Source organism: Zootoca vivipara, chromosome 3 (genome assembly GCF_963506605.1).
Source record: "Zootoca vivipara chromosome 3, rZooViv1.1, whole genome shotgun sequence".
Lineage (NCBI taxonomy): Eukaryota > Metazoa > Chordata > Lepidosauria > Squamata > Lacertidae > Zootoca > Zootoca vivipara.
In genome coordinates this window covers 72,293,692-72,317,458 of record NC_083278.1, presented here as the reverse complement: position 1 = coordinate 72,317,458, position 23,767 = coordinate 72,293,692, and the positions used below count along the sequence as shown (strand labels likewise).

General features: G+C 42.8%; 1 protein-coding gene across 10 annotated transcripts in view; it reads left to right on the top strand.

Annotated features, from left to right (window-relative positions):
- Nucleotides 1–850: 850 nt before the first annotated feature.
- Nucleotides 851–23,767, top strand: part of TRIM67 (tripartite motif containing 67) — a 32,068-nt gene continuing 9,151 nt past the window's right edge. Inside the window, exons 1-9 of one of the 10 annotated variants that reach the window (XM_035108490.2) lie at nt 851–969; nt 1,081–1,798; nt 8,670–8,765; nt 10,243–10,365; nt 11,109–11,219; nt 11,928–12,087; nt 18,906–19,051; nt 19,732–19,870; nt 23,206–23,509. In XM_035108490.2, coding sequence (XP_034964381.1) covers nt 851–969; nt 1,081–1,798; nt 8,670–8,765; nt 10,243–10,365; nt 11,109–11,219; nt 11,928–12,087; nt 18,906–19,051; nt 19,732–19,870; nt 23,206–23,509 — 1,916 coding nt within the window. Of the gene's footprint in view, nt 1,799–8,669; nt 8,766–10,242; nt 10,366–11,108; nt 11,220–11,927; nt 12,088–18,893; nt 19,052–19,731; nt 19,871–23,205; nt 23,510–23,767 lie in introns of all 10 variants that reach the window. The other 9 variants (XM_060272838.1, XM_060272839.1, XM_035108489.2 and 6 more) reach the window with 9 other exon arrangements.

Below are 23,767 nucleotides of genomic sequence, written 5' to 3'. Positions count from 1 at the left end.
AAACATATTTGCAGCTTGCTCTCTTCTTTCAAGCTTCCTCATTTGAACATCCCCGTCTTCCCTCAGGGGGAAAGCACGCTATTAGAGATAAAGAAACCCCCACTATGTTCAATCCTGTCTATAAATAATGGATTTTTATCGTATAAAGACATCTCCCTTTAAATAAAACTCGTTCTCTCCTTTCAGTCACATAGCAAGCGATCACCTATTTGCTGAAAAAGCTATTCCCGCCCCCTTTACGGTTCTTTTCCCTTCTGTCTCCCCTTTAATCTATGCAACACGAATTCCAGCTAGCCGACTACTATGCTAACTGCATATACCAAGGGCAAGGAAATTCCTTTGCAATAAACAATAGCTGTCTTCCACCCCTTTGGCTGCAACTAGGCAAGGTCAGTCCCGCTGCGGCAGCAGCTACAGCGACTGGAAAAGACCCCCGCCTCCAGCTCCACTATGCGTGTAGAACTCAGCAGCTGTACATCAGGAAGAGCCGGCCAACCCCATCAGTGCTATTGAACTCAATCCAAAGGAGCTGTCCAACTCCATCGTGGTGCTGAATCGAGCTAGAGCAACACAGCTGGCAAAGCTGTCTATCCGCGCCGCGGTGCTGAACTCAGCAACATCAGCTCAGCAAGAAGCTGTCCATTATGCCGTGGTGCTGAAAGCTGACTCCTCTCCGACATCTTTCCAGCTGCAAGAACAGCAGCAGGAAGAGACAGCGGCTACTGTGGAACATGGAGGGAAAGGGCTCCCGGAAGAGCAGCAATAAGGCTGACTGCACCCCGCTGTATTTGCGCTGATCGGTTCCATCCCAGCCCGCTCCCGCTGTTTTGACACAAAGCCACCCGCAGCCATGGAAGAGGAGCTGAAATGTCCCGTGTGCGGCTCGCTGTTTCGGGAGCCCATCATCTTGCCCTGCTCGCACAATGTCTGCCTGCCTTGCGCCCGAACCATCGCCGTGCAGACGCCAGAGACCGAGCAGCACCTGCCCGCCATGCTGCACCCCCGGGGCCCTGCGGCAGCGCCGGGGGCCGGGGCCGGGGCCTCCGGACCAGCCTCTCTCGACTACGACTGCGGGGCCGGAGGGGGGAGCGGAGCAGGTGGAGGGGGCGGCGGAGGCGGCGTGGATCATGCGGACAAGCTGAGCCTGCACAGCGAGACCGACAGCGGCTACGGCTCCTACACCCCGAGCCTTAAGTCTCCCAACGGGGTGCGGGTTCTGCCCCTGGTGCCGCCTCCTCCGGGCTCCTCCTCGGCGGCGGTAGCCTCTCGGGGTGGAGGCACCAGCTCCTCGCTGACCTGCCCGCAATGCCATCGCAGCGCCTCGCTGGACCATCGCGGCCTACGCGGCTTCCAGCGCAACCGGCTCCTGGAGGCCATCGTGCAGCGCTACCAGCAGGGCCGGGTCGCCGCCTCGGCCGCCGCCAAGTGCCAGCTGTGCGACCGCAGCCCCCCCGAGCCGGCCGCCGTTATGTGCGAGCAATGCGAGGTGCTCTACTGCGCCTCTTGCCAGGTCAAGTGCCACCCGTCCCGGGGGCCCTTTGCCAAGCACCGCTTGGTCCCTCCGCCCAGCCAGCAGGGAGCCCCGGGCGGAGCGAGCGGCGGAGCAGCTAGTGGCGGCGGGGGCAGCAAAGCGCCCGGGGCTGCCCGCAAGCCCCCGACCTGCGCGGATCACGAGCTGGAGAACTACAGCATGTACTGCGCGACGTGCCGGAGTCCCGTCTGCTATCAGTGCCTGGAAGAAGGCAAGCACGCCAAGCACGAGGTGAAGGCTTTGGGGGCCATGTGGAAGCAGCACAAGGTAAGGCAAGGAGAGGTCCTGATCTTTGCTCCACATCTCGCTCGCCTGCACCGCCTGCTGGCAAAGGCTGGAGCGTGTCACGCCAGATCACAGCCGGCCATTGACTCCCCGTTCTTTCGTAAGGAGCCATTACCGCCCTCTAGTACTGAACTGGCAATCGCTACAGCAGATGAGAATCCCAACGCTATAGATAAATTGGCACTGAAAGAGTGGTGAAGGCCCAACCTATAAATCACTTTTAGCAGGTATTTATTTCACCCTCAGGTGGATATTTTTTTTTGAATGCCAGTAATGTATATGTACAGGTTTTAAACAGCAGGGTGCCCGTCTTTCCCACCACCATTGAGTAAACCCAACCCTAGGGAGCAGGGTCACTGCAGCACAACATGTCTTGAATCCAGGCTGAATAGAGCTCAGCTACTTCTCCTTTTAGAAATTTGCTGCTGTTCTGTATAATGGTCCTAATTGCTGTATGAACCAGTTTTTAAAGTGTATTGAGGGTCAGCTGAACTACATGAAGTGAACTTCGAGTGCATCCCAAGATCTCCTTCAAGGTTCTTTCCCAAGCATTACAGTAGAAAAAATATTCAAAGTTGCAAGGTTCTGTACTATCTCCATTGTGTTTGCCTTTCTAACAACCCTTTCTCCCATTCTAAAGATGAAGAACAATGGGCAAAAAAAGGTAGGAAACTTATAGATGACCAGATGTTGTTGGATTCCCATCAGCTCTGGTCAGCATAGCAAAAAGCCAGGGATTTATTTATTTACTAAATTTGTATACTACCCTGTATCTTCTTTTGGATCTCTCACAAGAAAAATAAAAAAAGCTCACGAAATAAATAATAAAAACAAGAACACAAACAAACCAATAACCCTCGTCCCCTCCCCATCCGCTCCCACAACACATTTAAAAGGGTATCAGATGTAATCAGCCAAAGGCCTGGTTGAAGAGAATGGGAGTTGAAATCCAGCACCTTCCTATGATGGGGCTAATGGATAGTGACTTCCTCAAGGCCACCTTGGTGAGAGAGAAATAAAATTATGTTAGCTATACCAACCTGACTAGACAGCTCTTACTAATCTGCTGTGCAACTTGCCTATGCTTTCCACCCTCGGGAAACTTCTACTAACAGCTTTATAAACCACTTTGCAGCAGCAGAATAGTTCAGAGTGACCATCCTGAAACAACTAAGTGTTATAGTAGGAATGTATTCATTGTAATTTGGTTTTGGGGGGATGTTTGCTAAGAAAAGCAATAGGTGTTTATTCAGAGTGAGGGAGGAGAATATGGAAATTTTCCTTGTAGGTTTCCGGCAACATTTTTTTAAAAAAAAATTAATGCAATTTTTGTTGACACACCACTACTCTGGATTTCATTTCCATTCTACAAGTCTGTTGAAAAACCAAGCTGTAGTAAAGTTGCAGGATAAAATGCTATTTTCTTGGCTCTTAAATTATGGGAATAAAGAATCCTAGATAGGTGAATATGTGTAATCAAGTATTCCCTTCTGCTTCCTTCTTTTTATTTACTATTTACTATGCATTCAACTATCAGCCATTCAATAAAGTTTTAGGGTTTATACCAATTCATTTCAGTTTTGATATCACAGGACATAGATCTCATAGATAGAGCATGGCATTTGTATTATTTCTATTAAATACAGTTGTATTTTCTTTACTATTGAGTAGAACATGAAGCTCTTGAGATTGAACTGAAAGCCAATTATGTCCATTCATCCTTGCTGAAAATAAAGGCCTACAAAGTATTTATCGATTATTCACATTGCACTTGGGTGAAGCGCTTTCTGTTATTAAATAATGCATACATTGTACATTTATACATCAGAGCTCTCAGGGAACTGTGACATTTATGTTCCTGTGGGATGGCTTGAATGCTGCTATTCTATTCTTTTCTCTCATGTGGTAACATTGGGCAGGGAGATTTTTATTTAGTCGCATTCAAAAATACATCTGCTTCATATATTCTGAGGTGATTCAGTCCCCTGAGGATTGTGGCATATGACCTTCCCAAATGTTTGAATCAATTTCTTAAATGAATTAAGTAGGAACTCCAGTAGTGAGTGAAGATTTCTGCCTCATGTAGCTCAATACTTAACAACACCCGTTGACTATTTTTTTCTACCCAGTTGGTTGGCCTCTCTACAGCAACCACTTGCACTGTTAAAGAAGCAGAAGCAGCTGCTTTTCAGTTTATTTTTAAGACTGGAACTATTCCTCTTCAGAAACTGAAGGACTTATCTGGCCCTTTCAACATTTGCCTCTGTTATTTTTAGTATGATCTTGGGGATCACCACCAGGAAGGTCACCATGGAGCACTGTGGGTTCCCATGCCATAGTTAAAGAACCCATGATCTTCTCTGACTTGGTCTTCCTGGTCAGAATCCACTTTACCCCAAAACTCTTAACTGCATAGTCTACATTATTCAGACTACAGTGTGCAAAAGTGGGTGGGAGGCTACATAGCCAGGGTGCCTGTGGGGCAAGGTATTTGTTCAATAAATTGGAAGAGTCAAAATAATTTCCCTTGATCATTTAGACTGCCCACCTACTATTTAAATCATCATAGGTAAACTGGAGCTGTTTTGAACTGCGCCATGTGGAGACATTGCACTATTTCTGCTTGCTAAATGGCTCCCCAGATTATTCAAAAGATGATTTAAGCATGACAAAAAGGCTGGCTTCCTAGACATATGGGCAGGAGGAGGAATCAGTTTGCAAAATAGTTGCAAGTAGCATATGCTCATGATGGGTGAACCCTCTCCACCTCCTCCCACAGCCTTATCCATGCAGGAACTCATAAAACCTGATGAAATGTGCAGTCCAATTCAGCCCATGGCACTTTGATTTATGATTTAGCCACTATTATGGGGCTCAGGAGGCTGTAAATTATGGAAAATTGCAGCAAGCAAATATCCTGCTGCAGCCAGTTTTAAATATGTGGCTTTAACATGCTATTCGCTTGGAAGAGAACAGTCAGTGAGGATGTTGGCTCCCTGACGTCACATTTACATCCTGCCAAGGATATTGCACTACGATAATTAACACTTATAGGAGCACAAGATAATCACTATTATCACAAAAATTAGTTAATTGTGTACTTATTTTCTTTTCCAGTATTTACAACAAAAAGGATGAAACAGCATTAGGGGAAACTTGACGCAAAGAGAAATAAAAGCACTGTACCTACAAGTACAGGGACGCGGGTGGCGCTGTGGGTTAAACCACAGAGCCTAGGGCTTGCCGATCAGAAGGCCGGCGTTTCCGTGTGCTGCTCTGGTTCGCCAGAAGCGTCTTTGTCATGCTGGCCACATGACCTGGAAGCTGTACGCCGGCTCCCTTGGCCAATAACGCGAGATGAGCACCGCAACCCCAGAGTCAGTCACAACTGGACCTAATGGTCAGGGGTCCCTTTACCTTTACCTTTTACCTACAAGTTACACTGTCTTCTTGCTCATAGTTTTATAATTAAGTTGAGTGATTATTTGAAACGGTGCATCGATCAATAAAGCATTTCACCCCACACCATTGAAAATACTGGTTCTTATCAACTGCTACTCAAGGTGTAATTTAAATTGTTGGTGACTCCTCCCAAATGCTACTTTTTATTGTGTGTACCATGTTGCAGCTAGCCAAGACACCAACATTGCTGTCTTTTGGGTGGCAGATTAAGACTTGTCTGTTCATCCAGGCCTTTTAAGATTTGGTTTTAAGTTCCTGTGTTATGGTTGGCAGCTTTGATGAGTTGGTTTGATGGCTGTTTTAGTTCTGTGCTGTATATAGTATTTTATTGTGCTGGTTTTGATAACAGGGACCAGATTCAATTAAGCAGTTGCACCAGCAGGAGCCAAAGCAAGGAGTCCTGCCAGGGCAACTGGGGCTTTCTGTCCTCTTCTCCCACTGCTCCCTTGCCCCCCAGTTGGTTATGGGAAGGTTGAGAGAACTCCCAGTACATTGCACAGGGGAAGTGAAAGAGGAGATGGTTTAGTTGGGCAAGCAGAAATACTTGCATTGATTGAATGGTTGTAATAACACAATGTTGAATTCCACCTTGGGGTTTTGTGCTGGTTGTTTTGAGTTTATTGCCATCTCCAGGTCAGTGTAGCATATATTAATTAACTAGATGGGCAGACAGTAGAAGGCAGCTTTCTTTGTTCCAGTCCCTTGTGCAGTTTGGTGGAGAACAAATATATTTGTTCATGTTACTTTTTAGACCTGGGGAAACTAGGACTTTCCCCCCCTCCTCTCATGAAATAAGGAGTGCTATCCCTAGAAAAATGGATGAGGATGGGGATACAGCATTGTACAGCAGAAAATACCAAACAATAGCAAACACATCTGGGTGTGTGCAGTTTTCCCATATACTTTATGTATATAATATAATTATATCACAACAGAGGAAGAACATAGCACTTGAGTTCTAATTTAGCTATACTGTACAACAAGAAGGCAGCATCTAATTAAAAGTTAAGAAGCTGGTCCAGTAAAAATGAAGTTGGTCCAATAAAAGTCAAATAAAAGTGCAAATACCAATTTAATTATAACCCAATGCTTTTTGAGTTCTTGAGTAGTTTGAGAGAAGTAAGCAGTGTTAGAACCTTAGATATATACAGTAAGCTAGGCCCCAAATGTCTCCTTAAACCAGGGTTACCGTCACCAACACGGAATATGTACCTAGTTGCCAATTTTGGGGCCAGATGGCTCAAAAGTTATATCAATACAACTTTTTAGTTTCTGGAATTCATTCTGATTGTGCAGATACAATATAATGGGTGGAATTCTACAGGATGTGTTGCTAATTTGTGAAAACAGTCAAGATCCCAGGATCCCCAGGCATGCACCTCCAGATGGTGGAGACATCAGGCGCCATCCTGGCATCCAGGCATCTTCACTTTGTCACAGGTGACTGATAGCCAGGAGCAAAATGTGCCTGGCACCCGGCAAACTTCTAATGCTGCATACCCACAACTTAACCCAGTAAATCATATTCAGTCATTGAATAGTGTTAATGGAGGAGTAGATTTACCCAGAATTCAGTCCAGGAGTATCAGGTTAAGGGGAAGTGGATGTGCACATAACTGGGGGGAGGAATTGCCAGGTCATAGAAATAAGTAGTTACTGGTTATTGGCAGGATTTGCCCTGGACAGACAATGGGATGCCACGACTTCATGCCTTGCTTGTCATCCTAGAAGCTTCTGTTGGAAGAAGAATGCTGGGCTAGTTGTAGGCTGGGCTTATCCAAAGCAGCTGTTCTGGGAGGAATTGCATTTGGGTGAGGCTACCCATTTCAGTTTGTGAACCAGCCCCTCCGTGGGCTTAGGAATTAATCTCTCTGTTTTAGAATGTGGGCCTCTAAAGTCCTGAAACTTCCCATTCTCAGCAATTTGTAAGCTTCAGTCAGCAACCAGATCAGGTGAGGGAAGATCAATATTAATCTGCTGCTGCTATTACATAGAGAATAAACAATGAACTTTTATCTGAGAAGGAATAGTAGGATTAATGCTTATTTGTAAAATCAATAAGGAACCTGTCCTTGTATGCTATGCTATTGACAGATTCTGGGACAAGTGGTTAAGAAAAATCTTGGGAAAATAGCCAGAGTCAGGAATTCTTAATGGCTTTAGTCAATGGCATTTACAACATGGCAATTTAGCTTCTTTCCATTATCGTGAAGGAACTTGTGGGCTGCATGTTAGTTTACAAGGGTTTGGATAGCCTTTAGTGTGGAGGCATCTACCCTTTGGGCATCTACCCTGTGCATAAGGCAGGTGTCATATCCACTGCATTTTTGTAGCCTGCCAAAGGCTTTCCTCTTGCAACACGCCTTTTAAAATCTTTATTCTAGTTTGTATCTCTCCTGGATTTGAATTGATTTGATGTTTGCACGTGTTGTTGCTGTTGTTAACTGCCCCCCCCCCCGGAGATGGATGCAAGCAAGTGGCTGGGCAGCTGAAGCATGCAGGCAGGTGGCCCTGGTCAACAAGTGGAAAGTTTGGCGAGGTCTAGAGATGGAATCGCTTAGGCGAGTTGTAAAGGGAGGCTTAGCTTTGGCAAGGCATACAGTGAGTGGGTGTGATGTCTTTAGAGATGGGTAAGGCGGGGAGCGGTGAATATGGTGAGTAAGGGGTGGCTTTGGAGAGGAGGGAAGAAACTAGGGCAGGGCAGCAGTGAGGTTTGGGTCATGCAGCTGCACCAGCAGGCATGCTGGATTGATATCAACTATTCTGCCAGGGGACTTTTGCAGTCCCAACCTCGCCATCACCCTGCCTTGCCCCAGCCACATCTAGATAAGCAGCAGCAACACCTGAAGGGTGTCAGAAGGGTGGCCGCTCAGCAGCTCCACCCCACCCCACCCCACTACTGAGTCTATATTAGTGCTTTTCTCATGAGAAAGCAAGTCAGTACAGATTAATAATCCCATATGTTATAATCCTGAAAGGAAAAGCAACAGTTTGCAAAATTCTGTTAAGAATGACTCTGCACACACATTTTTGTGCAGTTGGAAGTAAATCCTACTGTGTACAGCAGAGCTGCTTCCCGGGTACATGTGCACAGGATCGCAGCCTAAGCATGTAAAAAGAGCCCTTTATAGTGGCTAGGGGACCAAAAGAGTTCATAATGAAAGGAGTTGAAAAGAGGGAAGAGAGTTCATAAAGGCAATCTTTCTTGATTAGACACATAACTTGCCCACTACTTTAAGGGGTTCATTTTCTCTCTCCTATCAATAAAAACCCAATGATAGCAAGCACTAAAATGCTTGAGATATATAGTAACTATTTTAGGCATAACTTGTAAAGAATAAAGATTATCTATTTTACACTTGGCGTCACTGGGCTTTTTCCCCCCTTACAGGCACAACTGTCTCAGGCTTTAAATGGCATTTCAGATAAAGCAAAGGAAGCAAAGGAATTTCTGGTTCAGCTGAAAAATATACTACAGCAGATACAGGTAATAATTACGAATTCTAGCTCTTTTGGATTTTATATCAAACTGTAGTAACCAAACAGGCAGTTATTAAGCATGCTTTGTAGTTTTTGTTTTATTTTAATAGGATTATATGGCTAACTTGAAACAGATGCTATGTGTCACGATCCAGCACAACACGGAACTCTGTGCTAGGTTGTGTCCCAAATGCATTGAAAGAACAAATTATAGCGATCACCGTTTAAATAGATTGCAATGATAATCAATTCAAGCTTCCAATGAACATCAGTACTGACAATCCTACAGCACCTACAGTATTGGCATTTATGTACCTGCTTAATACTCATGTGTTTACCCAGGCAGTTCCTGAATGGTGATCCAACTATATCTATGTATCTATAATTCTGATCTACTGATTATTGATGCATTTTGTGCTAGGTTATTAATGTAATTTTATTGTGGATTTTGTGCTGTTTGTTGCCATATATATCTTTTGAATTAATCTTGGAGGTATAGGCTTCTTTTGCAAAAAGAATAAAGAAATAAAACTGCATTATTTTAGGGCGCACTCCTATGCACACCTATTTAGAAGTAAACACTTTTGAAACCAATGGGCATTTGCTTCCAGGTAACTGTGTGTAGAATCTGGGTGTTGGTTTGGTTTATAAAAGTTCCTTTGGTTCCAATCCTGCCCCACTTTGCTTTTTAGAAGTTGCTTATTTGGTCAACTTTGTAAAATGTTAATCCAATAACATCAGCCAAATAAAAAAATTTAAATCCTGTTCACACAGGCACACATACCTAACACATACACAATTGTTATGTTTACCATCTAACCTAATGAAGAGCTCTGGAGAAGAAACTATTATTTTGATTTTACAAAGCTGGAATGCTGTTCATACTTACTGAGGCATAAGTCCCTAAGACTTCAGTCAGGCTCAGTAGAATTGAAGCTACGTGTTTCTTTCACCATGACTTTACAGTAATACACATGCCCATGTACTAAAACAATACATTTATTGTCAGCTGTTTTGTTTCAAACTGAATTATTTTCCGCTTGTACACTGTGCAGCTACAAATGAATTTCAGATTGCAATGACACCTTTGAAAACAAATTTGGAGATGGTGGGGACAGTCTACCACAAACTCTCTATGAAGCAAGTCCCATTGAAATGAATGGGAGTTGTGCATATCCTCCCCATGATGCCGAAGCATTTTATAGTAACATTTCCCAGAACTGCAAAAAATTAAATATGCTAAAGATTTAGACTTTTTCAATGTTCCAGCATAACCATCTTGATAGCATCCCCACAGAACTTTTACAACAAGCTGCTATTAACATCACAACTTGTAATGAATTACACAAACAGCATGCTGCCAAATCCTCATTTTTTTTAAAAAAAAACATCCCCAGGAAGATGAAACACTGGCAATGCATTGAGTAAAACAGGCTTTCAGTTGTAGAAGGAAATGGTTTTTGTTTTTGTTTTTTGTCTTCAAGGAAAATGGCTTGGACTATGAAGCCTGTCTGGTGGCTCAGTGTGATGCCTTGGTTGACGCTTTGACTCGTCAGAAGGCAAAACTGCTCACAAAAGTTACCAAAGAGCGTGAACACAAGTTAAAGGTGAGTGAAAGTTTCATTTGACAACACCCATAAATGCGTAGGCTTATTTGAGATACCATCTTGGAGATACTACTGCCCCAAGATCAAGCCCCATTTGAATGAGGGCCAAACTGTATGTTATCATGGCAAATGAACTCTAAAACCACATTTATGTGATAACATAAAGTCAAGGACATGCAGAACATTATAGGAGAAGGTTGGTGGCTGTGGAGAAAACCAGTGTGTTCACCCTTTACTGTGTCTGCTGATGCTTCCCTGAAAATGCTGCCTGGCCATTCCCCATTGCTACTGCAACCAGGCTTACACCAGGATAGATAAAGAAAAGATACATCGAGTTGGCTTATCCGTATCCAATGGTGGCTGGTCAATGCCCCTTTAAACCTTACAACTAGGGCATGCTAGAGATAGCCACACCCTCTTTGTTTCCAGTCTGTGGTAATCAGAGGTATATTGTCTCTAAGCAGAGAACTTCCATTTTTTATATGTATTTTATTTTTAATTTCTTTAATGGATTGTCTTAAGTATGAATTATCCAAATTACTTAGCACCATTAAAATTATGATGAAATTCTTATAAAGAACTAGGGCTAAGTAATGACAACTAAGTGGCACTGATGCAGATGAGGTGGTGTCCATATGGCTGCAAGAGCCTTTGCTTTCCTGCTGTTGCTTCCAAAATAAGTTATTTAATTCAGTGAAAGCCCAGAGGATTATCTACTATATGTGGAATTTCCCCCTCCCCAGGTTGTTTGGGACCAGATAAACCACTGTACTATGAAACTCCGCCAGTCTACAGGGCTTATGGAATATTGTCTTGAAGTAATCAAAGAAAATGACCCTTCTGGATTTTTACAGGTATGTTGCCTCTTAATGTTGTGATTAATGAGAAAAAATAATGAAGTATTGTACTTCTGAAGCCCCACGTGTGCTCACTCATTAAGCATTCATCCTGATTTGTTTGGAAGCAGGTTAGAAGATGCTGAAAATTTAGTGAGCACTTACCCTAATTTGTTCAGAGAGAGGTTAGACAATGTTGCATCAAGCGTCAGCCCAAACTTTCCAATGCATCTTCCCCAACCACTTTCCTTATCACAAAAATTCCATAACTTGCAGGAGCAGATTTCTTGCACAAGACCTCCCAATCAACTGGAATTGTGCAACTGGAATTTTCCAATGTGTGACTGAATCCCACTCAAAGATAGAGAGAATCTGGAAGTGCCCTCCGATACATGCACAGGTCTTGCGCATTGAAACATGGGATACTCCATCCATTTTAATGGCAGAAGCCAGGGATAAGTGGACTCCTCTGAGACTGGTCCATATGCATTCGTTTAATCTCTCCCATGTTTTTCTCATAATGGATTGTTCCATCCAGAGTACACAGGCAAAAAGAATTGCCACACGCTGTTTCAAGACTTGGTGGCTACAACAAATGCTGAGGACACAATTCTGGGCCAGCCCTAGAGTGGCCTATATAGAGCACCTGTACCCACAATTTGCTTGAGTCATGATAAATTTTAAATGATTATTCTATAGCTTGGGGATTAAATGTTTCCCTTTCAGATTTCAGATGCTTTAATCAAACGTGTTCAAGTGTCTCAGGAGCAGTGGGTCAAAGGAGCTCTGGAACCCAAAGTATCTGCTGAATTTGATCTCACTCTGGATAGCGAGCCATTGCTGCAGTCAATTCATCAGCTGGACTTCATTCAGATGAAATGTAGGGGTGAGCTTTTGTAGATTGCTTTTCTTTCTTTCTTTCTTTCTTTCTTTCTTTCTTTCTTTCTTTCTTTCTTTCTTTCTTTCTTTCTTTCTTTCTTTCTTTCCTTCCTTCCTTCCTTCCTTCCTTCCTTCCTTCCTTCCTTCCTTCTCTCTCTCTCTCTCTCTCTCTCTCTCTCTCTCTCTGTTTTACACCAGGATTTCAAAAAGCAGTGGGTGACAGTGAGGCACCTCCGATGGGCCTCAAAGATGGGAATTTCTTATCCAGATGTAACCAAGCATTTGTGTGATGAGAAAACCCTTTCCTCTTCCTGTGACCCTAACAAGCTCAGACAGTAGTATAAGATAATGTTAGAAATCTGAGAATAGGAAAAGCTTCAGACTGGGCCATCTGTTCTTTTCTTAAGTGAAGACGTTTATCGACATAACTGTAACTTTATAAAAAAAATAGCCTTGCCCCATTTTGGAGCATTGCAGATCAACAGCAGAAATAATTTCAGTTACCCATACAATCATGCTTGCCCTCATTCGTAGGCTGCATTATTCTTAAAATGTGTGAGAGAACCATATTCATATAGAGTTGACATTAATTTGTTCCCCAAAATTCTTCTGTGTATATTTGGGTGCTAAATATTCTCCAGCATGCTCTGTACATTTTGATAATTGATGCCTGCGTTTTACATCTAATAATATCTGATTTCAATATTTGCCATTTTGCTTTAGTATTTGAATTCATTATTCCCTAGCTCACATGGAATCGTAAAGCATTTTCATGTATTCGCGGCATGATATGGAGTGATCATTACCATTTGACAGTTTGGTCAGTTATCATGTGTCGGTATAAGTATTTGTATTGATAGCTGATGTGAAATTGTATTCAGTATGCAATAGTATTGTCTGATGTGAAATAGTATTGTGGTTTTTCACCTTAATTGGCAGCTGTCATCCAACAAGACCTGATGTTTGAAAATTGTTAAGGTTTAATATTTGACAACAGGGGAAATGCTGCAGTTCGGTGATTTAGCATCTGCCTTGCCTGCAGAAGGTTCCAGATTCAGTCCCTGGAACCTCCAGATAGAATTGGGCATGTTCCCAGTTTGAAACCCGGAGAGCTACTGCCAGTCAGTTTAGACAAAAGTGAGCTAGATGGACCAAAAGTCTGACTCAAGCAGCTTCCTATGTTTCTAAATTCTGACAGTAGTTGATAGCCTATAGCAGGCTTCCTCAAGCTTGGCACTCCAGATGTTTTGAGACTATAATTCCCACCATCCCTAAATTTCATTTCTCCTGTAGTGTAAAATTTTGAGAAAGAGGAGAGCGCCATATGGACATGGCAAGTGATGAATGCTCTGAGGATAATCTATATGAAAGGGAGAAACCTTGTGAACTCACAGCCTTGTTTATTATGAGCATAGGGCATATTAAGCACTTTCCAGAGGCACAGGTGAAACTTTTCCTTTGTCAAAGACACATAGACACGTTATAGCTCAGGCACCCCCAAGATGTTTTGGGACTACAACTTCCACCATCCCTAGCTAACAGGACCAGTGGTCGGGGATGGTGGGAACTGTAGTCCCCAAACATCTGGAGGGCCGAGTTTGGGGATGCCTGTTATAGCTGTATATGCAATGTTGTAACCTGCACTGGGACCTTAGGATGAAGAGTGGGTAATACAACAACAAGTTTTTTTTACAATCAAGTGGTTTATCAATTTTATGAAATAAATAAATAATAACAGCTCTTTGAGCTGGAATATCATTTGATAGGTAAATTCCACTGTCCCTGATTCTATCCCATTTGAGCCAGCATATGCTAAAACAAGGGACGCGGGTGGCGCTGTGGCTTAAACCACAGGGCCTAGGGCTTGCTGATTGGAAGGTTGACGGTTCAAATCCCCGTGATGGGGTGAGCTCCCGTTGCTCGGTCCCAGCTCCTGCCAACCTAGCAGTTCGAAAGCACGTCAAGTGCAAGTAGATAAATAGGTAAGGTAAACAGTGTTTCCGTGCGCCGCTCTGGTTTGCCAGAAGCAGCTAGTCATGCTGGCCACATGACCCAGAAGCTGTATGCCAGCTCCCTCGGCCAGTAAAGCGAGATGAGCGCCGCAACCCCAGAGTTGTCCGCGGCTGGACCTAATGGTCAGGGGTCCCTTTACCTTTACCTATGCTAAAACAATGAAGGTGTGAATTCAGACCCCTAAGGGCTGTGGCCTTTGGGGGTAATATGTCCCAGGAGGACATCGGATCAGCTGGTGCAGCTTGCACCTTTTTGCAAACCCCTCCCCCAGTTATATGATACTCCATTTGTGTTTTGTCGAAAGAGAGTGAATGCTTCAGCAAAACCTACTGGCTTCTCTTCAGTATCCCTTTTGGCATTCTGAACAGGCATCGTACAGAAAGCTTGTTCTTGCAATTCTGCTGCTTGGAAGAGCATGCTGGAGCCCCTACTTAGGATGAAAGGTACTCATGAGTGGCTGCTCCAGCCTGACGATTCATTTGAGCTGTTTTTTATGGGAATGTGCATATTGCAAGTGCCCAAAGATCAGCACAGTAACAAAGAGGGTCAAACAAAAATGAAATCAAATGAAAGACAACAATGGGTCAATTTCCTTTGATGTAACACAGAAGACTGCTAGGAGATTTCTGCTGAAAGGAATTGTATGGTTCATAGGTAAATGATGTTACCAGCACTATTCATCTTTACAAGAATCATTGGTAAATTATTATCCTTGTTCATCCAAAGTTCATTTGATTTCAGTTGGCTTAATTCTGAACTCTAAAGGCTCAATCTAAAGCAATTAGGTCAGTTATTTTGACAGCTAAATCCTTGAGGAAGAACAGAAAAATGCTTGAATTTAGGAAAGTAGTTAAAGGCAAAAATCTGCTCCCCAAAAGGGTATTGTATCCTAAACTAAATGGGTTATATTAATGAAGCCACTGAAAGAACATCAGCGAGTTGCAACATCAAAAATTAAAAAACCCAGAAAAGAATATGCAGATGAGGAGAATTTAAGGTGAAGTCTCTCTTAGATTGTATCTTTGCAAAAGAACCTGGTGTCAATTTGGATGTATTTTATTATTATTTGATAGCTTCTATTTGCCAGTGCAAGAATTTGGACTGTAATGTTTCCATTATAGCAGGTGTCTTCTTGTATGTTTAGGCAGATAACAGGCATAAGGAGGGATGCTGTGCTTCCTTTCTTCAGTGACAAACCACCTATATCCAATTTGTCCCATATTATGTTGGGATGTGTGTCCATCTCTCTCCCAGTGCTGCTGCCTTCTCAATCTGGAGCTGGCTACCTCTAAGGGCCAAAGCAGCAGAATGTTAAATTTGTCACTTCCAGCTCTGGGAAGCTCTGGGAACAGCCTGCATGGGCTGTTTTTCCTTTTTTTGCAAACCCATACGTGCAGTTCCTGAGTTTAGTGGATGCTTTCTGAAAAGGCCACACTAAGTATACCAATAGGCTCCATAGGGAGTGGGGTAAAGGGGCTCTTATATGTCTGTCTCCTCTCATCATTCTCTCTGGGAGAGCGTGGTAATAATGGGTGCAGTGAGCTGGGTTTCTATGGCAAGGCAGTTGCAATTTTGTACATGCAATTTGTACAAAAAGCTTGGGTGGAATGTGAGGTGTCTGGGAAGTTAGAATGAAGAAACCAGGGGACAGAAATGGGTGCAGATGTTCTGTGGTGGTTTTCTAGTAGTTAAACTGCCCAGGGATGTCTATCTTGTACTAGGACAACTTTAAGCTTAAATGAATAATATATACTTAAATGGTGGATTATTATAAATGGCAGAATGAAGTCATGAAATGCTTTTAACAAGCTTCTGTCCTTATTCAACCTTACTGAGAGATGAATGTCTGCCCTTAGCTATGCCATGTTTTATACTAAGGAGAAGGAAAATGAGGATCAGACTGTATTAAAATGTGTATGCGTTTCTTGCCATTGGTGAAATAACTTTTCCTCTCCAAAAGTATAAGTTCATCAGTAATACAGGAAGGAACAGCTTCTTTAGCATTGCTCTAGGAACAGATTAATTAGTAATGTTATGTTAGAGAAATCTTGAATTATTACCTATTAGTAACATAATACTTAAAACAGCTAGATATACACAGCCTATTTGCTACCCTCTTAGCAATAGACTAGGCAGTAGGTATTTCACTAGCTGTAAGGCACCAAAGATTTCAAAACTAGGACTCTTATTGGCTAGGCTTCCAAACCTTGGGTGATAGTAAAAAAAAATTACAGTAAACCAACTGATATTAATGGCTCTAACGTGGTCATGTTCATCAGGTGGCATAATGGCTCAGTGTGTCTGGCTGTTAACCAGAAAATTGGTGGTTCGAGCCCACCCAGGGATGGCTGTGAGTAGGATTCCTGCATTGCAGGGGGTTGGACTAGATGACCCTTGGAATCCCTTCTACCTCTGTGATTCTTTGACTTCTATGTTCATTAATTTCAGTGGGTCTAACTCTGAGTAAACTTTAGTTGAACACCACCCATAACTTCATGCACCTCTTGAGGCAGCACGTCTGCTAAAGAGCTTGCAGGCTGAATTTTTTTACCCAAAGGTGCTGTCTAGACAGCATTATGTCCCCCACCAGCTGACTTATACCTTGTCACGTGACCAAGGGAGCCAGCATAACGTAGTTCTGCCTGTCCTTATTAAGCCTCATGCTCTGGGCCTGCTCTTCAAACGGAACCTATATACTGTTGTTGTCATCCATCTTCCTCGTGAGACAATGGAGTGCAGCTCCGTGGATGAAGTCAAACCACTGTGTAACAGCACTGAAGTGAGCTTCCCTTGGATGCAAGTCTGGGCAGTGTATATGGAGGTCCTGGGCTGCCAGATAATAATAATAATAATAATAATAATAATAATAATAATAATAATAATAATATCTATTTATACCCTGCCCATCTGGCTGTGTTCCCCCAGCCACTCTGAGCAGCTTCCCGCAAAATATTAAAATACAATAATAATTCATCAAATATCAAAACCTTCTCTAAACAGGGCTGCCTTCAGATGTCTTCTAAAAGTCAGATAGTTGTTTATTCCTTTGACATTTGATGGGAGTGCGTTCCACAGGGAGGGCCCCACTACCTAGAAGGCCCTCGCCCTGGTTCCTTGTAATTTCGCTTCTTGCAGTGAGGGAACAGCCAGAAGGCCCTCGGTACTGGACCTCAGTGTCCAGGCAGAACGATGGGGGTGGAGACGCTCCTTTAGGTATACTGGGCTGAGGCCATTTAGGGCTTTAACAGTCAGCACCAACACTTTGAGTTGTGCCTGGAAAGGTCCTTGGAGCCAGTGTAGACACACACACCCCTCGGCCTTGCAAGTGTAGTCCAAAGGTGTATAAAAATTATTAAAAATTATTATTATTATTATACATATTACTGTTTACTCCAGCTCCAGGAGCTATCACCGCTGGTGTTTGAAGGAAGTACACATGACATTAACTACATTCCATATCTATCCTTTTCAGACCATTTAAATTTCAGCACTTCCCCCAGCTTCTATAATTAGGACTGTTAATGTTTGTACCCATACTTTGCTTTCTAGTAATAGTTTTGTATTGGTGTCCAAACAGCCATCTGTCACAAAGATTCCCTCTGCTGTAAATCTTCAAATGCATCACTTCTAACATGTCTCCATCCTGGCTGAGTTTTGATGGCACCCCACCCAGTGCCGACTTCTGTGCCGGCCACACCCTATTCCAAACATTGCTCCCCATTCATTGGCTCTACTGATATGTCACCAGATGCTTTCCTGCCCATCTGTTGCCTCATGCATTGTGCTCTGCTGGCTCTGCTTCAAAGGTTAAACTTCAAAATTTCAGCCACAGAATTCATGCAGGAATAGAAACCCTGTCTGGTGGAATCTAGACACACAACAAAACCGTTCTGAAAATGTTTTTTTTTAAGTGTTTTTTTTAATAAAAAAACAAAACATTGAATTTTCCATAAGGCTCACAAACGCCATCTAGTGTCACATTGTATTTTGCACACTTAAACACACTTAAAATGTTTTATTTGGAGCTGTATAGCTGAGTCCTCTGTAGACGGCAAGCTTAACTGGAATGTCACCTATTCACATTAAATCCCTAAACACTTTCGTAGTGAGAATTTTGTCAATAGACATATGATACACATTTGACACGGCACCTTTTATCTTGGGGCAGAAAGAATGCTCCACTATATCACCATGTGGGAAGTCAGGGGGCATATGTGGCATGTGGGTTACACAAATCTGATTTATACCAACCGAAATGCCAGCATAGTTAATATCAACCAAGGTGACATTTTCCCTTCAGCCAATCAGTAAAAGCAAGGGTTTCAGAGATAAAGTGCTGCAGGAGTTATGAGTAAAAGTAAAATAAAAGTTAATAACACAAGAACATTAGTAGAAGAATGTATGGTTCAATTATAGAGATGCGGGTTTCTGGGTGAATAGTGAGTGCCGAATGCACACCAATGCCCAATTGCATTATTCTGTATTCAGGCTATGGATAACCATTCTGCTTCCAAATAAAGAAAAGAAAAGAAAGCCAAGAGATGAGTTGAGAGGATGGTGACTTTGCCAAAGATTCCTTGTTCACTGCTTTCCCATATATGGATATTCCTTATGGTTAAAAACAAACACAAGGCAATGTTAATTGGTCATAAAACTGCAGCCCTCAGGATTGTTGCTCCAGAAATGTTCCACTGAGAGTTAAGTGCCAAGAGAGCTGCAACTGCAATTCAAGTTGCGATGTGTGTGGATTTTGCTGCTTGTCACACGGGTAAGGGCAGAGTTGCACTAACCGGTGCTTAGTTCCTGTTTCAGTGCCTCCAGTCCCACTCTTGCAGCTGGAGAAGTGCTGCACTCGAAACAACAGTGTGACTCTCGCCTGGAGGATGCCACCTTTTAGCCATAACCCAGTGGAGGGTTACATCTTGGAACTCGATGACGGAGACGGTGGCCAATTCCGAGTGAGACCTTTGTTCCTCGTTGATTTATGTTTGGCATCCTTAAACAACTGCTTGTATCGCCTATTGGTGTTTAGTATCAAATTGAAAATGTTTTCAATCCAGTCTTAACCTGTCCCTGAAGAGGACCCTTCCCTCCCCCATTGCAGAAGAATAAGGTCACATCCACATCATATATTAAAAGGACAATTATACCACTTTAAGAGTCACAACTTCCTCCAAACAATCCTGGGATCCCCCGACAGAGCACCCTTAACAAACTATAGAGCAGAGGGTGATGATATGAATCAGGTTTTTCAGTGGTGGCTTGCTGTTTGTGGAATGTCTTGCCAGGGAGGCATGCCTGGTGCGATTATAATCTGTCTTTAGGCACCAGTTAGATAGCCAATCCAGATAATGATGGAGTCCACAAAACTAAAAAAAAGATTCCCTACCCTAATCTAAGGGGAGTGGGGGTTGGTATGGTCTAAGGGGGTGGGGCTTAGGGAGGGAGGGAGGTTGCACTGGCAAGTAGTGCAAGCCCCCTAGTACTGCAAATTCTCCTTGCATGGTCACAACGTTGCTGAGATTAATTGTTTTGCAACAAGAAATCACACGCAAGTTACTTTGAAGGGTCTTATTAGGAAAGATCCCAGGTTAAAAAGAATTTGGTGAACTCAGTTGCTGCCTTTCTCATTGTCTAGGAAGTGTATGTTGGTAAGGAGACCCTATGCACTATTGACGGCCTTCATTTCAACAGTACATACAATGCAAGAGTCAAAGCCTTTAATTCATCAGGAGTGGGCCCTTATAGCAAGACGGTTGTTTTACAGACTTCTGATGGTGAGTAACTTTAAAGATATGTAAAGTTACTTCTAAAGATTTCTCTTTGTCTAAAATCTATGGAACCTTTGAGATTCTGGTAGTTTTCAGAACAACTGTTTCCAGCTTGGTTATAGAGTCCAGATGAACTGCTGGGCCTTGCTGTGTATGAATAGAAGCTTTTGGTGTGTTGTGTGGGTCAATGGCATGCAATTAGGTGACAGGAAACTTGGTTACAGTGAAACCTAATGAAGATTGGGTTTGCTCAGCCTCCATAAGCATCACTGCATTTATGTAGGTGCTTTCGCACTTTGTACTTTGCTCTAACATGGACTGAGAATGTCCCACCATTTGATAGACCTATTAATTTTGGTTGGCAAGGAAAAGCTAGGTATAAAAGGAGAATTCCCTGGATGCCCAATACTCTTTGGTGAAAGAACCCAGCAGGGATTTAAAATCACAAAATATGCAGCAAAGTAAAGTGTGGAAATATAGGCTGTTAGACCTTCAAAATATATCCTCGTGAGTTCTAAAACTCCCCTCTTCCAAAGTTCCCCACTTTCCCCAGCATAGAAGAAGATCACATGTTTGATAAGTTTAAAATGGTTTACTTACAAACTCTCCAAAGGTCAAATGCATCTGCTTTTCCATACACCATTCAGAAAACACAGGCAGTGAAACTTGGCCAAGTTACAGTAGGAACACAATAATGCAGTCAGAGCTTGGAGCAACCAGCTCACACCTCTGTACACGTTTCTCTGGTAGAATGAATTAGAACAATAGGCTTGATTACCTTCCTCCCAAGGAGAGGTAGAGTGACCAAGCAAAGCCTGGCAGGGCAGATTACTCTATAGCATTAACCCCTTCATGTGTTAATTAGATTTAAGCGTATCGGGTATATTAGGTTGGTTATCCCACAGTTAATGCTTTGATTATGTCCAGGACCAGACCAAAGTATTGATTAAACTAAATCTCAGTAAATCTTTGAACTTTTTAACCATCATTAAACAACAGAAAAAGCATCAAATTCAAAAAGCATTGAATTAGAGCTGGAAAGGAAAAGTCAGGAACAGTGTAGATTCTTCTTTTGTTCATTTTCAAGATGCAGCTTGTTCAAGCAGCACCTACAAATGAATATTTTTGTTCAATTTCATAGTGTGTTGCTGATTCTTCTTTTGAAATTCTCATGTGAAGTCATATGACACCATGCGATTGATAGGTGGCAGCCCCACCCACCTGTCAAAGTGGCCCACTCAGGGTTAGTGAGAAAAGGAGTATTGTGTGGCACACACATAGTTTGTAGAAAATATTGTGTGTGTGGTTTTTTTTTAAAGAAACAATCCCTGTTTCATTGTGGGAAATCAGTTAACCTCACTACCTTATTAACTAATGCTTTAAACTCTTACTATTTAACAACATTTGAAGCAGGGTGAGGGAAAAAGTGGTCCTGTGTAAACTAGAAAGATGATGAAGTTCATGGAACTGAAAACTGTAGAGAGACCCTTGAACTATTGGCACCTAAAAGCTAGAAGCTACTTCTGCAGAAAATGGAGGTGTCCTTTATTTTTACAGCCCCCTTTCCCTAATTATATATCAATGATGAATTCCAGAGCTTAATTACATTTTCACTCTGTGGAAATAATTTCCTAGCAATGTCTTATAAAATATGGAAGTTAATTCAGGCTTCGGTTCTCTGTAATTACACTTGCTATCCATATGGGCAACTGAAGAAATTAATATTGATTAATGATACTTAACTGTCATGAATCACAAAACACATGTTAATCTCATTCTCTCTTCATATTCATGTTGCCAAGCTATGTCAGGAAAAACGATTTGTTCCCAAGGATCTCTTTTCTTTCTTTTTTCTTTTTTTTTAAGAAAAAAGTCTTCAGAGGATCATAATTTGTAATCAACCTGGCCACTGATAGAGCAAAATATGCAAGCCTGAACGAAGGGATAAGTTGCAGCTAAATTCCCAGGATGAACAATTCTGGATTGTGAGAAGATGAAGATTTGCCTATTTGTTATTTATGTAGCCCAACTGGGATGTTCAGTGTCATACAACAAATCTAGTTGCTAAGGCTAGAATTAGAGATTCTAGCAGATGTGTGGCTGCTGTCAGAAACAGAAGCTCCAACTCTTAGTTTTTTTCTGGTAGTGATACAGAATGAAGCTACCACATTGTGAATTTCTGTGGCTTCACAAGAACCAGCCAATGAAATCAGAGTAAGAATAGGGAAACCTGCAGCACAATGATATCATGCAATTTTACACAATGATGTCATGTAATGCCACACATTTTCATCACTAGATGTGCTCCTTGGGGGGGGGGAGGTGGGATATAAATGCAATAAATTAATAAATACATTTTGTTGTACATATTATCGTGGATATTACCATACATTGGCAGATGATGTGTAATAAAAAATTCTCCTTATACTTGACGAAGGTGATAAAAGAGACCAAGTTATGTTGAGGTAAAGAAGTATATAGTTGCATAGATTGGTTGTCTGTATGGGCTTCAGCATAACATCCTTAGCTCTCAGTTACTGAAATCACTGGAACTTAAATGTGATTTATTTATTTACTGCAGGGATAGGGATCCTCAGGCCTAGGAGCCAAAGGTGCCTCCTGGACCTGTCTACCTGGCCTTTGGGACTCTCCCAAAGACACCCCCAGCCACAGCCCTTCTCCCCAGACCACCCCTCTCCCCTCCCCTGCTTTGCACCCCCTCCTTTTTGCCTGGCAGCAAAATGTCATTGGATTTTGATACTGCTTCTTGCTTGCCTGGATAGAAGATAAAGAGAGGTCTGTCTAAGAACTAGACGCCAGTGCAAAAGTGAACTTTGCCATACTGTCCAACGTGCCACAAATTGGAACACACAACTTTGGGGGCTGCAGTCCCCCCAAACACACATCTTTTGGGGGCCCCACTCTCGCAGGAGCCAGGTGACTTGTGTGAGAACACAGCTCCCCAGAATGGGCATCTTTTGGGGCTGCACTCTCGTGGACATCCTAGGATACAGTCAGAAGCTGGGATGGTTTCTGTAATTCCAGGATGTCCCACCTAAAGTGGGACAGTTGTGGCGTCTGCTCTGTTGCTCTGCCCTCTTTTGCCATTGACTCAAACTACCAGTGCCATGTGGCCATGGAAGGTTTCCCAGAAGGAAAAGAGTCGCTTGGACTTAGTATATTTGTATCCTACCTGTCTTCCATCATGGAACTCAGGGTAGCCAGGTCACAATCTGTCTTCTTCACCTGCTAATCCGGTGCTCCTTTTCCAAGATAGGGTGTAACAAACCGGTGCCTTTTGTGGCACCCTTCTAATCTGTCTGCACTTTCTTTCTCAATAGTGGCCTGGTTTACATTTGATCCCTCTTCAGCCCATCGGGACATAGTCCTTTCCAATGACAACCAGACTGCTACTTGCAGTAGCTATGATGACCGTGTCATTCTGGGCACAGCAGCTTTCTCAAAGGGAATCCACTATTGGGAACTGCATGTAGACCGTTACGATAACCATCCAGATCCAGCCTTTGGAATTGCTAGAATCAACGTCGTCAAGGACATGATGCTAGGAAAGGATGACAAGGCATGGGCTATGTACGTTGACAACAACCGCAGCTGGTTCATGCACTGCAATTCTCACACCAATCGGTAAGCATCCAGGAACATTTTCTCGTGTGCATGTGGAACTTTCCCCCCTCAGGAAGTCACTTCTCAAGAGAGAGGGCTTTTGGGAACCCTTCCAGCATTTCAAGAGCATGCTTCATCAATTCTAGACATTGCAAACTTCCCCCATAAATCAGAAGCTTATTGCTGTGTAGTTCTGTTGACATTTGTTGACATTATAATTTCATTATTTTTATGGCATCTATGGACCAAGCTAGATGCACTATGAGCAGCCACTTAATT